Source organism: Peromyscus californicus, unplaced genomic scaffold (genome assembly GCF_007827085.1).
Source record: "Peromyscus californicus insignis strain IS unplaced genomic scaffold, ASM782708v3 Scaffold_11__1_contigs__length_118956290, whole genome shotgun sequence".
NCBI classification, from domain to species: domain Eukaryota; kingdom Metazoa; phylum Chordata; class Mammalia; order Rodentia; family Cricetidae; genus Peromyscus; species Peromyscus californicus.
The window spans coordinates 1982242-1998851 of NW_026294402.1; the positions used below are offsets into that span (position 1 = coordinate 1982242).

Here is a 16610-nt window from a genome sequence, read left to right on the forward strand (position 1 = left end):
CTGGAGACATAGTGCCTCCAGGCTAATCCAACGTACCTGTTTTTAACTGAATGTCAGCTAGGACTGTTGTGGGGGATCTATATTCCTCTAAATTACAGAAGCTTTTAAAAGTCACTTAAACATCAGCTTCATATATCATTATAATATTTTGATTACAACCCTTCTGTATCTGTCTAAAATCCTTCATTCTTTCCTCTACTGTGACACTAGCCCTTGCATTAAAAACAGGAGAAGATAATGTTAATAAACACACATACACACCACACACACACACACACACACACACACACACACACAGTCTATGTATAGAAAGAAAACTCTTACAGTTGTTGCCACTAGTAAGATAAAGAGTTTTTTTTTTTTTTTTTTTTTTTTTTTTTTTTTTTTTTTTGGTTTTTCGAGACAGGGTTTCTCTGTGCAGCTTTGCGCCTTTCCTGGGACTCACTTGGTAGCCCAGGCTGGCCTCGAACTCACAGAGATCCGCCTGGCTCTGCCTCCCAAGTGCTGGGATTAAAGGCGTGCGCCACCACCGCCCAGCAGATAAAGAGTTTTTATGACACACAGTCTTTCTCTAATAGTCTGTTTTGATCTCAACTAATGTAATGATTTATTCTTCAAATAAATATTTTCAAGTAAAGCTTTCCTGAACACTTTCATGTCTAGAATTTTTAATGGTTTTGGATCAATTGTGACAAGTTGATTTTCAAAATGTTATCAATTTTAAATAAACTGACTTGTTTAGGATATATATCAATATATCATATATCATATACATCACCACACTGTCTGCCAAACATCTATACATGTATCAATATATATCAACCATCTATTAGCTATGCATCTATCATCTATATATTAGTTATCTAGCTGTTATATGTTATCTATTACTATATAACCTACCAATAATCTATGTATCTATACATTTGTCTATTGTTTATTTGCTAACATCTATCCATAATATATCATTTCTATGTATCTGTTATGCAACCACCTATCTCTCCTCTGTCTTCTAAGGAAGACAAAAAATTAATTCTCATTATAATCGCATTTTCCATAAAGATTTATTTGAGATATTTTTCCCCCTACTACCTTGTGCCATCTCATCTCAGACAACTTCTTTTCCTTTCATGGAGCTGATGACTTTTTGTACTTTTCCAACACCTCCCCTCTTCTTATGTTTACCTTAGCTGTGTAGTTAAAATGTACCCTCACAACATGTACAAAAATGAAAGTTAGGACCTACATACCAGAGAAAATGTATAGTTTTGTCTTCTCAAATCAGGGACGGAAAAATAGAAAAATTTCAGTGGCTAATGATGTCATCAAATAGTAAATATGGAATTAGTTCCTCAGCAATAAAAGAAATATTTTTATATTGAAGGCTGCCCGTCAAGAAAGAAGTATGCAAAATTTCCAAGGGAAAAATAATGTATTTCTCTTGGTTCTAAATCCTTGGAAGAAAGAAGGGGTGAAATGCTTCCAAACATGACTGGGTAAGATGGATGTCTCCACAGATGTATTTAGTACTTATTCAAGGATAGCACATTTCAAATAAGAGAGGAACAAAAGATTATAAAAAATTATAAAAATGTAAATTGTCAGGAAATGTATGTCAAAAGTTGCTGTGGAGGTGATCAAGAACTTCAGTGAGTAGCATTGTACTTTTTAAGCCCATGCTCTTTTCTCAGAAATTTTCTAGTTCCATGAACTTTCAGATGTGCTGAGGAAGCAGGCAGTGTCTCCACAGATGGGTTCCCCAGAGTGTGCTCTCTAGGTCACCTAGCCTTTCCAGCTGGGCTCTTTCTGCTTTCAAAGTGGTTTGAACCAGCATTTCAAGTTCTTCTGTTAGTACACACCAAATGTTATAAATAAGTTTGAAATGCTCATCTATCAGATTTAAATTTGTCAAGGTATTATCTGACCAGAATCTTACACCAATGTGCATTAGAGATCCACCTTCTTCCTCCCAGAACAGACTCCTTTCCTGAGCCCACTCTAGAGGCCACGTGGAATAGAAACAATATAAATGAATGCGTAAAACAGAGAAAACACAGACCACCTCCTCTGTATCAGCTTCTTGGTTCTTTTCACACCTTTACCTTGCTTTCTACAGAGTGACACATGAAACTGCTAGTGAGCTTAAGTGTGTCCAACAAGATTAGCAAGGAGATCTCCCACCCACACATGCAGATTCTCACTCGTTCTCACACTGTATTAGGAGCTGTAAGAAATGTGCTTCTGTCATTTAACAACAGGTTCAACAACATCCTTTGCTTTGAAAGATCTTATTCCAAAGGGAAATACAGATTGCAAAACATAATAATTTTGTAAAAATGCTTAAAATTGTGAAATTTTCAGGTAGTTATTAGGTTGATGTTCTGGTACAGAGAGTAAGTGGAGTTGTGATTTGGGGCACATGCTGGGCAGTATTTTTGAAATAGTCTCACTTGCTCTGAATCTTGAAGGTTCATAAGAAGCTCTTTAAGCAAACAACTGGATGGAAAGGAGCCAAAAGCACAGAAAGAAGACAGAAGACCAGAGTAGGCCAGAGTGCTAAAGAGAACAAAAGACAAAAAAAAGCTGCAGGTGTTCTTTGATTTGTAAATTCAGATGGGCACTCTTGATTCTAACATAGAAAGTAGATGGAGAGTCCTGGGGAGATGCTTCAGTGGATAAGTGTGAGGACCTGAGTTTGAATTACTAGCACCGACATAAAGCCGAGGCAGTAGCACAGGTCTATAATCTAAGTGTATACATGTGGAGATAGGAGCAGAGGTAGGAGATTCCCCACAAACTGGCCATCCAACTCTCTTGACAGGGATTTCTGTGAACAGAGAAGGCCATGCCTTGAGTAAAGAGGAAGACAAGGACCCACATCTCAGGTTGTTCTCTGACTTCTACACACATGTTTGGAAGCATGTGAGTACTTATACTTTCACACACAAACACACACATGAACATAAATGCGCACACACAGGTACATGGACACAAATATATAAAACATTCACACAATACATATGAACATTTACAAAGACACGTACACACATATACACTCACCTGCATATTATAGGTGAAGGACACAGCATAAAAACAGGTGATTAACCATGAAAGTCATAATGAAGCACCACTGACTTGGACATGGTTGATGGGATTAGAGAAGAAGGTGAAAATATCTGTGATATACTTTGAGTGTAGAAGCAAGAGGATTTGGTCAGATGGCAAGGGAGAATCATCAAAAGAAGACGAAATCAAGGAAACATTAAGATATGGTGTAAAATATATGGTACAAATATCCAAACCCGCAGTAGGACCCCTAGACCTGTTGGAAAAAGAGAAGCAGGTGACAAGAACATAGGAGGAGTTCTGCAAGAGACAAAATGCAGAAATGTAGTCTGGGTTCTCCTCTCTGTGAGAAAGGAGATGATTCTGCACTGATGCACCAGTTTGCAGTTTTAATCTAAAAAATAGCTTATTCACATAACAATGCAGAAAACAGGGCTTTTAATCATAATAAGGAAATAAGTATCAAAATATTTAATTTAGAAAAATAAAATTTAAAAACATGAATATCCTAGAAAACAGAGGATAAATTGTTGTGGTTTTAAGAATAGGAATACTTCTTAGAATCACAACACAAAACCAAGAAGCCAAAAAGAAAATGACTCATAAATTTGAGAAATACAAACTTTCAATGTCTGTATGACAAAAAATCTTTGTGAGGAAGCTGAGGCTGAATGACATGTGAACGCTTAATGTGCAACATAACAGCCAGTTAATGACTGGAGTGTAAAATACCTTCTTAAAGAAAACAGCATGGACCGACAAAAGGAAAGACCAAACAGTTCACAAAGAAAGAGGTACACAAGACTTTTAGGTATAGGACAATTTTCCTTCTTCTTATTAAAATTATTCAAATTGAAGTAGCAATTAGATGTCATTTTCACCTGTCAGGAAGAGTGAAGATTTAAGAGACCAATAGTGGCCGGTGTTGCCAGGTCACAGAGAACAACTATTCTCACACAGTGGAGGCTGCAAATTTACATAGCACTGTTAAAGGAGGAAATCTGACCACAGCAATTAAAAGCTCAAATCCACAGTATTTCATGTAGTCATCTCATCACCAGACATTGCTGCTATGTGAATATATAGCTAGTTCACAGTCACAATAGGGGTGGTGATATTAAAACGCAGGAATATCCTAAATGTTGATCCTGAGGGCCCGAATATGCTGACTCTTTAGATGCTGAGACAGTTGAAAATTCACAAGCATGTGTTAGTTTTAAATAAAAAATATGAAAATGAATATAACCTAGAGCATAATCAATTTAAAATTACTAATGGCAAAACTGCATTTTGGAACAAGTACGTGCACAGTAAAAGTAAGTGAGCAAAGGCTAAAGTGAGCCAACACTGACTAGCTTATGGAACATGTTTGCTACAGTTGAAGAAACATTTTAAATACTCTTTCTTTGTAATTCTTAATACATCATTGGAAGTTTCATTGATGATATGGTAGTTTTATGAAGAGAGATTAGGAAATGGTGCTTGAAAAATTCATCAATTCAGACTTAGGTTCAATATACCTTAACTATCACCCTTTGTTTACTTAGAATCAGAAAACATGTCAAAGACGACCCTGGAGAACTTGCCTGATAGCTAAGAACATCTTAAAGCAGTTTACTGGATAAATTAATCATGGATATTTATATACTTAAGTGAAATAATTCACCTATAGAAATCTGTAGGTTTGTCAATTAACAGAGCATCTGTCCCTGAGTGCCAAACAGTTCAGAGTCATTTTGTTATGTTTTTATACATGGTGGCATTTGTGACATGAAATTGGCAATATAAAGTAATAGGAGTGTCAACTGTCAACAGTTAGACTTCCGAAGTCTTTGTGTTATATTACAAGTTTCATTGTAATGTAAAATGCTAGGCACATTTGCTGGTTTGAATGAAAATTATTAGAAATAAATTCTTGATATTTAAATTAAAGTCTAAGAAACCTACAGTCACACCAGGTGATGGTTACCTTGTTGGTTTTGTATTGAGCAAGATACTGTAGCACGAATAGTTGTCAACTAGTACAGTGGTTTAGAGAAATGACTTTAAGATCATACAGCAATGATACTTTGTGGCCTTAGGCAAATTTTAAGTGCTTAAATGTTTTTTTTTGTTATAAAATAATCAAAAGCTATGTTTACCTTTCATAGTTGTATAAAACTGACAGTAACACAAAGCCAAAGCCTCCTGCAATGCTTATAATAATGTGATTATTATCATCAGGGGCTGAATGAGTTTCAGAGAACAGGGAGTCATCAGCATTGACTCCTGTAGATTATTCAGGGATGCTGAAGACCAAGAAACAAGTGGATTTAATTCTTTTTAAGTCACTGATGACCTTCAGAAACCCAATGTTCCAGAAGTAGTAATAATAAAGAAAAAAAGGTAAATTGTATTAAAAAATACAAGAGTGAATACAAAATATGAAGTGCTTTATAGTAAGTGAAGCACTTAAAGGCCATAAAAATTACAGTAAGAGATCAGAGGGTGAAACCAAAGGCATTCCCTTTGAGGAAACACTGCCTGTGCTTGGCATTGGGTTAGAATGTAGATTGATTGTATAGCTATACCAGGTTGGTTACCAGGATAAAACCTAGTCTACTCATTTGACAAAGGTGGAGACAAAAAAATTGCTTACCTAAGTGGTAGGAGGTTCCTTGAGGGCTATGGAACTGGACCTTTTGTGTGACTGAAAATTCATTGAAAAGCTGCTCAAACATTGAAGACCATCTCTTTGTAAATGTACATGCACACACAATGCACTAGCCACACAATTGTGTAAAGTGGTCAATTTCTTTTCCGTCCTTCAATCCAAATGTAAAATAATCATCCATAGAAAGTTTCCTCTCTTAGGACTTTGTAAGACTGATAAGTAGAACCTTGGATTCATGTATGTAAATTGAACAGCTATCTGCAAGATCAAAATGCATTTCTATGAAGTATCAACAAAATATGCAAAACTTGTATAACCTCTCTGAAACACAAATAGAAAATACATGTACATTGAAATATCAAGATTGACTGAAAAATGTTATTATTTATATATTATAACTGAAAATTTAATTGAATTCTAAAGACGTCGTGACTTTTTCTTCCATTCATCTTGCTACTTTTCACAAAAATTCCTACTTAATAGGTATCTGTTTCTTGTGATGATAGATGAAGGAGTTGTAGTTTAGCCTTTCTTATTTTGCAAATTCAATCTCTCTTGTTCAAAAAGCCTGATAATTGTCCCTTCCTACCTCTAATTAAAAGATAAGAATGGTTTTGACCAGCATACATAGGAAATTATATATTAGTAGAACATTTGTGGGTGTAATAAAGGAGACCTTTGTAAAAGTTTTCTTGGTCAAAAGTACACATGAACACTCTGAAGAAAACAGATATAAAGACCTGCCGAGAGTGTTACAGTCTTCTTTATAGCTTATGATTCCTCAGCCTTTGATGAGGCTGGTCCTCCTTTACTTGAAGTATTCCCATATCTTTTCTTCTAAACTCTCCAATTCATTTTCCTCCAGACTTCCTTGCTTGGCCATTTTTCTCTCCTTGCTTTGTAAGTATTGGCACATTAGGGGGATGGGATTTACTGCTGTGCTGTCTCAGTGATCTCATTTCCCACCATGGCTTTAGAGTATGCTGTCATCTGGGACTGAGAACAAGACCTCCACTCATGCCCAATTTTCTACTGTGCATCTTCTTTGGGTGCCTTCAGCAGCTCAAAATCAATCCACCCACAGGGAACTTGCCATCTTCACCCAGATCTCTGTCCCTGTGCCTACTTCTTCCATTAGTCAGTATCACTAGTAAAACAGTTTTTTCTCAGGTCAGAGATGTCAGCTGACAATCTTTACTCTCACCACACTTTTCTGCCACCCTCCCACACAGGTCTGACCAGTCAGTGAGTCCTGACAAATGTTGTGGTGTATGAGTTTTTCTCTTTCCCCGGTGGTTCCACTCTAATCTAAGCATCCATCACTTTAAATTGCATGATGCTGACATTTAACTAATGGGACTTACTTCTGCTTTCTGTCACTTACCCTTCCAATATGTTTTCTTGTGCCACCATATTGCTCTTTATAAAATGCAAATCTGATCATATCTTTATTGAGTTCAAATAATTTATGATTCCTCTTTTTCCTTCCATGGGGTCTCCTTGCAACTGATATAGATTTTCTGTAAATCTACAAAGCCTGTCCTTTAGCACATTGATTCCTCTTTATACTTTTCATACTCCACTCAAACCAAATCAGCTCAAACAGACCTGGCTTCCCAGGTATCTTCTCATGTACCACCTCTTTATCTACTCACACCCTTGTTCTTCCCCCTTCTTTAAATGACTCAGCAAGAGGCTGAAACCCTGATTAGGCAAGATCATCAAATGTTGTGCCAAGCTGACTGTTCTTGTGCTATGTCATAGCTACATTTTTCCTTCATAGTTCTTTAGCTCACCATATTTATTCTCTAACTGACTTGTCTCTTCCTTCCCACTAATAGCTCATGGAGGGTAGCAGCTACTCTAAAATGTTTTGTATTCTGATTTTCTTGCATAGTATCCTAGGTAGAATTTCCCTTCTTGAATATGTTTAATGAATAAATGGACATATCCATTATCTAATCTCATGAATGAATAGATGGATTCTTTATATAATACGATCTTAGCCTTTGCTCCATCATTCACTGCCATGTGATTAATGAACAAATTGCCCAGAACTGCCTTGCTCTATTTTCTTCAGAATACTGCAATTAGAGGAAGGATAAATGGAAATTCTTTCTTCTGTCCAATTCAATTTAAGCAATCTCAATAGAGATATTATATTTTTCATAACCTTGAGGCTTCCTGGTAAAATCGCTGGAGTGTTACCTGGTAAAAACACCTATGAAGTCTCAGACAAACAAAGAAGTTACTCTGAGCCAAAAAATATAAAGCTAAAGCATAAGGTCTGTCTCCTTAGACTGTTTAATGTTTACTGTAACATTAGTTTGGGACAAATTAAATCACGTTATGCGGTAACAGTCCTAAAACTGAAACAATCTTATAAAGTAACATGTTATTTACTTTTTACTTTAAAATCCAGAAAAATGATAGTGTTCCTCTGTATGTAAGCTATAAAGAGATGAAATATCAATAAATAGGCAAATGATAGATTGGTGATAGACAGATAAATACTTCTTTTGTTGCAAGGAAATAAATATATTTTCTTTCTTCCCCAAATAAACAACATTTGGGATAACACCTATTTGGGGAAAAATAAGAAGTTTTCTAACACTTTGTGGAAGTTTCATCTTGTAACTACTCAGAAATACATCAGTGGGAATTATAAATCCTCTTATCATTTGCAAAAGGAACAAGCTGAAGCAATGTGACTCATATTTTTGTCATTAATCTTAGAACGGAAAATTATAAGGAAGAGAAAAGATCACAAAACTAAACAATTACTTAAGATCACCATAGGTTGTTGTTTCTATCAATTCCCAGCATGAAAGCTCAATGAATCACAGTCTGCTAACTAATTTTCCTAAAACCAAATGCAAGCACACTTAACTCTATTGTCTATTTTATATCTTTCCTTTAAAGAATAAAGCTTTATCTTTAGCCTGCTTAGGATTATTGCTACAGCCCAACGCAGTCTCTTAGTCTTTATAAGGCCTGATATTTCTAAAGGAAAGTATGCACAACAATATTTAAGCACTGTTGATTTTTACTCTAGATATGATAGTAGGGTACCCTTGATCTTAAGTGAGTTTTTACTACTGTATAAGTGCAAACTCCTATGGGGTATATTGTATATAATTTCATATTCTCTGTGGATTTAAATTAACTAAACAATTATTAGTTTAGTTAATAACTAAAAAGAAAGAAAAAACTCATGTAGAGGTGTGTGACAATATGCTTAATAGGAATCACATGTCTGTTCTTTTATTGAACTTCTTTTGGTGGACAATTTACTTGTCAAATTGAAATATCCAAGGAGAATGGTAAAAGTAACTGGATACATAAAATATAATTGTTTAGTTAATTTAAATCCACAGAGAATATGAAATTATATACAATATACCCCATCGAGTATGCACTTATACAGTAGTAAAAACTCACTGAAGGTTAAGGGTACCCAACAATAACATATGGAGTAAAATTCAACAGTGCTTAAATGTTGTTGTGTATGCTTTCCTTTATGAATATCAGTCCATATAAAGACTAAGAGACTGCATTGGGTTGTAGTTAGTCTGTGTTTTATTGTGATGTTTAGACCAGCATGGGCTACACCACTTTCTTCATTGTTACTATAGCATAATACACAGTTTTTCAATGATCATAACTTCTCTGCCATCATCTAATAAACAATTGAGCAGACTGTTTTAGGCAGAGAATTTGAGCAAGATAAGGACATCATTAGAAAATAGGTAAAGAAAAAATGCTCACTGGTAAGGCCATCTACAGATTTTAAAAGTAGGAATCAGTCTAGAAAGCTATAACTCTCTTTCATATTTTGGCCATGTATCTGGTTTATCACTGTCCATCTTCAATTTAAAGCATCAAACCACAGACTGGATGCTGGTAGGTGATGTCACAACAGTTGCTTCATTAAGTGATGATGTTTCTAAGTGAAAATTTAAATTCATAATTTCTCAAATATTATTGTGTTTAGAAATTTTGCTGATAGGTTAGTATTTTGTTTACTAATTTTGGTCAAATTAAACAAATCTTATTCTCCTAGCTAAATATCTTTAAATAGTGGAAATATCTCTCCAAAGTTAGTCTGTTGTTGATTGTATCAAATGTTTTGTAAGAACATTATCCAATTATTTGCAGAGATAGCTGTAGTAATATCTATATAAAACACATTTATTTAAAGAATTCAATTTAAAAACATTGACCATATTTATTATTTAACTCTGAAATATCTGCTTTCATTAGTTTGTATACTTTATATAGGTCACAACAATGAAATGTAAATATCCAATGACACTGAATGTCTCAGTAAAAGGGCTACTTATTACACATACTTTTTGTTGTTGAAAATGGTTGCTATTTTTATTAGCCGCACTTCTCATAATTTCCTTTGGCTATCCTGTGAATTTTGACTTTCTAGCAATATGAATAGCTAAGAAAGAAAAACAATATTTTAATTTATAGATATATAAATACTGCTGAAGATAAAATATTAATAATAAAATTAGAAGCCCAAATTATTGCTTCCTTCAGCAAGATGATATTGATACCTCCCAAAATAGCTCTGTTTGAATTAATCACTTCCAGTTTTACAAGCTGGTAAACTCTATACATAGAGTGGTTTAGTGATACACAGACGTTTTAGTGAACTGATTTATTTTTAGTCCTGATAACCAGCATTAGATTATGTCTTTTAAACAGGTAACCAACACACTTTATTATTGTCTGGTTTTGTGTGAGTGTAGTTCCCATAAAACTAATTAAATGTACCCTGGCTAATATGCTTTATTCATAGAGAGAGGAGACTGGAAGTTTATAAAGATCCAGTGTGGGAAAATTACAATTAAAATAAATTGAGTGTAACACATATTATTATTTATATTCATTCCACCATAACAAGTTTGAAAATCCAGTCTGTGTCACTGAAAAGAAAAAAAATCCCCATGCTAATTTTTTAAAATACCAAATTTCAAGAATATTTTTACCCTTTTGTACCCAAAGGCATAAAATTTGATAATTGAGATTAACTTATAGTTACTGCTTATCTGTAATTAGAGTTTATTCATATGTGTGTGTGTTTTGGGGTAGTCTACCCAAAAGCATCAACCACCTGACTCACATTCTCCATGGATCGTTCCCAAATGTAGACTGGATTTATCTTAAGGGATTCAGTATAGTCATTTATCAAAAATAAGTATCCCTTTTTTCACTTTTGCTTATTTACAATTTGCTTTTAAAAGTATTTTTAAACAGCTACACAGAACCAATTATATATGAATGTGAAAAACATCAGCTTGCCAACATTGTATGGCACTTAGATACATCTAAAGTTACTTGTTTTAGTTGCACATTAAGGAAGAACATCCTCTATATTTCATACTTTTAAATTCTTTTATTATCTGTGTAACCAGCTGTCACCTTCTCAACTTTACCAATGCTTTACCACTACCATTTCATTTCATGTAATGAAATTTTGTTACATAACTGAAATACTGCTAGTTAAAATAATGATAAATGCAGTTAAATGATTGTATGCAGAAAGAAAGATTAGCACTTTGCAGTTTACAAAGCTGAATGTCATTGTGTAACCATTCCAATTCTTAAGATCTTAATTTTTGAAAACAAAACACAGTGTAATACCACATTTAGGAAACATTTAAAATTAAATGATAGTATTCAAATGTAATTCACTGTAGACAAAGTACCCTCAGTTTGGTTAATATATTTGGATAATCAATTAGTTTCCAAGCTGGTAACACGTGTCCTGACAGAATCTTAGGAGAGACACAAAATAAACATAAAATAAAAAATAAGTAACTATCACTCCTTAATGAAAATGCTTTGAGTAGATTTGTGCAAAATGTTGATATCTCATTTATGAAGAAAATAATTCATAAAATTTATAAATGACTTATAAATGACTATCCACACACCTAGCTATAACTTATATGCACTTTGCCTTAAAATAACACCCCTTTACTTTAATATTAATTTCATCACCAAATAAAACAATATTAGTTTAATCACCAAATAAAACAATATTAGCTTCATCAGCAAGTAAATCAATATTTATTTCATCACCAAGTAAAACAATATTAATTCCATCACCAAGTAAAACAAATAAGCAATAACCACTGTGTAGTAGTAAGCATAGAAACCACGACAAACAATATGACCACAACATTTTGTAAAACTGTCAAAAGCTTCAACATCTTCATGAAACTAAGTTCTAAAATAATTAGTAAACAGATCTCCGAAATAAAGAATCATCCTGTTATATGGTAAGTGAATTAATGACAAATAAATATGAATGTAAGCACTTTAGTTCATAAAATGGATATCTTCCTTCACTTAAAACCCTGTTTTCTATTTCGTTTCTTTCTTTGTTCAGTTTATCTGCTTGTTATGACAATTCTTAATTAAAAGATTTTCCAACTTGGAGCAATAGAAACAAAGCACTCACCATTTTACACAGAAACCACTTCCTCATGTCTCAGATAATTCAGAAACATTGTTTTAACATGGCAGTAGATCTGCACAGAAAACTGAGGGAGCATCTGAAATATTCCCATGCATCACCAACTGAACTAAAAGCCAGCCCAGTGTCATTGATGGGTCACGTCTTAGTGTTTTACGTTAATGCAGTTATCTGGCTTCTTTTTCCACATCAAGTTACATAGAATCTTGATGGGGGACTTCTGTACAACTGATCCCTTTAGCATTGTGAGGTCACTCATGTGGTTTCATTGTGTGGAGATCCAACTGGGTGTGTTTTAGAATTCAGGTAGATTGGAGACTAAAGTGACTGGTAACAGGGACAGGCTTCGTGCAGTTTCGGAGACAGCTAGGTCCATTAAGACAGCAAGAGACAGTTACAAACTAAAATACAAGGGCAGAACAGCCTCAAATGACATCACTGGATCTTATGTCCTGTCTACCAGCCGACTTAAATGTATTTTCTCCACATCACCACTCCTCTGGCCTCCTCACTATGGCCTTTAGCACTGGGAAGAGCTTGTGACTTCTTTCAAAGGAAGACAGGAGCTTACTCCAGTGAAACTCAAGAAGGAAAAACCAAAAGGATGGTATAAAACACTAGACTGAGTACAGTTTTCAATGGCATTCAGAAGACAGAAACAATACTAAAATGTTACAGGAGAATTCAGCTTGTGTGGTCTAGGCAGGGAAAAATGAAAGGGCAGAAAGGGAGGAAGAAGGATAAAAGGAAGGGAAGGAGGGAAGTAGAGGAGGGAAGGACAAAGAAATAGCTGAAAATCCCAAAGACTAAGTAAGCCCTTCTGTACGGTTTTTCTCTGATATCATGCAGCAGTTGGAATCTGGAATTTTTTCTAGAAAATTCTTGACAAAGAAGAGGAATCCCACTACCTCATTTCAGCTCTCTTCCAGTCTAGCTGTAACTTATATTTACTTACAGGCGTTTGTCACAGCAAAACTGTTGGCTGTCTCAATGTTGTCCACATGAGGTACCAAATTGAAAGGAGCTTCGGAGGCATTGGGGCTGGTGTTATGAAGAAAGATTGCCAATCTAAAAGCAGTGTATTCCTGGTCTGTGTTTCGGATGAAGAGACCACCTGTGAAAGACAACAGCTTCACACACTGTTTCCTGTTTTAGATGTTGCACTGAGCCCCAGGACTGCCAAACATCTCCAACAACAAGCACACACAATTAAGGAGCTCTGTTGCCATATCACAGGGGCTGCTTTTGTCCCTGCACTGCATGCTTAATGTTTTAGTCTTCAGGGCAGCTCAGCTTTTTCTTGCTTCAATCTGTCATGATCACAATGACCTCTGAGACCATTTAGTGGGTTTTGCTTTCTTTCGCTTGCCCTCTTGAGGCAGCCAGTTCAGGGCACCTCTCTCTCAACAGTGAGGATGCAGATGAACCAAAACGAGATTTCCATCAAAATACAGGACGGGAGCGGAGGAATGTGGAGGCACAGGAGAACAGATTTAAAAGGGAGAGAACTTAGTTTGCCCTAATGCTTGTGTGTACCCAGCCCAGTCAGTTCGGTTTTGTGCACAATTCAAACATGAAAAAAAAAAAAAAAATGATGCAATGTTTGAGGCTGGACTGGGAGAAATTCAATAGCGGAGTTCCATCAACAGACCGGAGAGGAGAATGACAAGCACAACAGAGGATGGGAGGGTCGCTAGAGACAGAGCGGGGTGCCCAAGAATACAGAAGAGCAAAAGCGTAAGTCAAAAGCAAATAAAACCAGCGAAGGTTCCTGGAAAGGGGTCTAACTTTTGAATCTGTCATCTACTAGCAAGACAAGGCAAAAGGTGTGGATAGAAAACGCTCTTTTCTCAGTCTCTGTAATAGCAAGAACGCTGCATCTTTCAGAATAGCAAGAATTGAGTTTAAAAAAACAAACAAAAAATATAAAAAAAAATTTGATATTTCCTCTTGCTCTAGAGAAAAGCATTGAAAGAACTGCGCTATAAAATACAGTCAAGGCCACAGAGGTTTATTTATCTTTTATTTTCTCTTCCCCTCAACTTCTTCCAATTCTAATTTAACCTATTGGCGAGCAAGATGGAAAAAAGCGTCAGGGCTGGGCGTGCTAGCCTGTGTCTACTATCTGAACTTGCACCAAGACGGTCTGATTGTAAAGGGAAGGCACCTCTGTAGGATTCCCTGGATTGCTTATCGGCAACTCACTTAACTCAGTTCAGACACATGCATCCCTTCCCCAGCCGTCTACTCACCTATTTGGACGCTGCTTGGAAAGGCTCCCATGGCGAGTCCCCAAAATCCAGAAAACAACAAGACAATTTGCCTGCAAATAATCCTCATCTTCTTTGCTCCTCTCCCTGGTGCGCGCTCTCCTCTTTCTCTCACACTCTTGCTAAAGGCTCTTCAGAGTGGCATTGAAGACGATGGCGCTAAAAATTTAAAAAAAAGAAAAAAGAAAAAAAAAAAAGAAAAAAAACCGAGAATTAAAAAAGAGAGAGAGAGGTTTGGGCGGTTTGAGGTTATGATTGCTTCCCCTCAGCAATCCATCGCCAGCTGCCAGATGTTTCCCGCAGTCTCCATAGCCCTGGGGGAGGTTTTCTGTCCTGCTGATAATGTTCATGCAGAAGATGGTGGTGGCGGGTCTAGCTGCTGCTCTGCTCGCAGGGATGAGACATGCGCTCTGTCTGTGGCTCACTTGCGCTCGCCTGCTCGCATCCACACCCGACGCGGGCGCCACACGCGCTCCGCAGCTCGCACCCGGCCCCCCGCCCCGGCCGCTGCATCCGCGAGCCCCGCGCCTCAGTACCGGGTACCGGAGTGCGCACTCCCGCCGCGGGCCCTTCTCCCCTTGCCCGCCTCTCCTTTACCCTCTCTCCTCTCCTCCTCTCCTCGCCCCTTTCCCACCGCCCCTCGAAGGCCTCCTTCCCCTAGCCGGTGCTCACCAGAGCGCCCAGGTCTCCAGGGAAGCTCCCGAGCCAGTCTGCAGACTGGAGTTCTCGCGTCTCCTCTCCAGTCTCTGATCCCCTTCTTCCTTTCTTCGCTGGTGTGCGGAGGGACCAGCTCTGGTGATCAGCACCCCTCTCCAGCACCCCTCTTTTTTCTTTTTATGCTTTCCAAAGCGCCTTTGGCTTCTTGGATGCGCTTGGCAGGAAACTAGCCCGGGGGGCCGGGTATGCCAACCCGGATCCCCGGCTGGGGGGGGTTGGAGAGGAAGTTAGCACCTCCCCATGGTCTCAGTCCCCCTGCCGCATCCTTGCAGGCTCGCGGGAGGACAAGCTGCCTCCCCTCTCCCAGCCCTTTCCTCTCAGCCTAGCCCAGCCTAGCCCTCTCTGCCATTGGGCTGCGCGCGCGCGCGCGCGCGAGGACTCTAGTCATTGCTGCAGCTGCAGCAAAGATTTCTCACCAGAAAACAGCCCGGGAATCTGCAAAGCCCTTGATGGGAATGAATGCGGTGAAGGTGCTCAGCGAAGGAAAGGAGGGAAGAAGGGCACAGGGCAGCCCCGGGGGTGAAGAGGATGGGGTCCAGGAGGAAAGAATTGGAGGAGGTAAGGGTGGTGAAGGGAGTCAGAGAAGTTTACACGTGCCAGGAAAGGGAGGTGTGTGAATGTGTGTGTGTGTGTGTGTGTGTGTGTGTGTGTGTGTGTGTGTGTGTGTGAGAGAGAGAGAGAGAGAGAGAGAGAGAGAGAGAGAGAGAGAGAGAGAGAGAGAGAGAGAGAGGGGGAGGGAGGGGGAGGGAGGGAGAAAGAGAGAGAGAGAGAGAGAGAGAGAGAGAGAGAGAGAGAGAGAGAGAGGAGAGAGAGAGAGAGAGAGAGAGAGAGAGAGAGAGAGAGAGAGAGAGAGAGAGAGAGAGAATTTAATGCAGAAAGCAGTCGCCAGTTACCGGCAAGAAACAGGATGAAGACAGATGAAAACTGAGAGGCTTCTAATATGTTCTTTTAAAAGGCACTGGACAGAATTAGGAATTAACTTTAAGAAGTAAGTGTAAACTAAAAACCTGTTTAAAGGCTGCATTCCTTTCTGTTCAGTGATTCACTCAAAAGGATGCTTTCTTGCAGGGTGTGTGTGTGTGTGTGTGTGTGTGTGTGTGTGTGTGTGTGTGTGTATGAGTGTGTGTGTGTGTGTGTGTGTGTGTGTGTGTGTGTGTGTTCTTCACACACATCTCTCTTTCCCGGGGGTTCAGAAAGCTCACCTTACACGGTGTCACCTCCAAGAAGACTTATGCCTTTTGCAGATGATGTCATCAGCTACTCTGAAAGTGTAGAAGAAAGTGAAAAGGAGTTGCCCAAGGGTTTTAGGAATATTGTCACTTTGTCCACAGAGTCACCTTTAAAACTGTTATTTCATTGGGTGTCATCTCATGGGAAGAGGCTGGGACACCTCTGTGATTGCAGTGGCTGT

The 16610-nt window shown here is 37.8% G+C and overlaps 1 protein-coding gene across 10 annotated transcripts in view; it reads right to left on the reverse strand.

The window, feature by feature from the left end:
- Gria4 (glutamate ionotropic receptor AMPA type subunit 4) overlaps window positions 1-15856 on the reverse strand; it is a 371791-nt gene extending 355935 nt beyond the window's left edge. For 5 of the 10 annotated variants that reach the window (XR_008221303.1, XM_052751493.1, XM_052751512.1 and 2 more), the window contains exons 1-3: window positions 15155-15855; window positions 14465-14641; window positions 13168-13326 (exon numbers count right to left, since the gene is read on the reverse strand). Coding sequence is in view for 9 of the 10 variants with exons in the window: in XM_052751493.1 (XP_052607453.1) it covers window positions 13168-13326; window positions 14465-14552 (247 nt within the window). In the remaining variant the exon portion in view is untranslated. Of the gene's footprint in view, window positions 1-13167; window positions 13327-14464; window positions 14642-15154 lie in introns of all 10 variants that reach the window. The other 5 variants (XM_052751502.1, XM_052751537.1, XM_052751528.1 and 2 more) reach the window with 2 other exon arrangements.
- Between the last annotated feature and the right edge of the window lie 754 nt (window positions 15857-16610).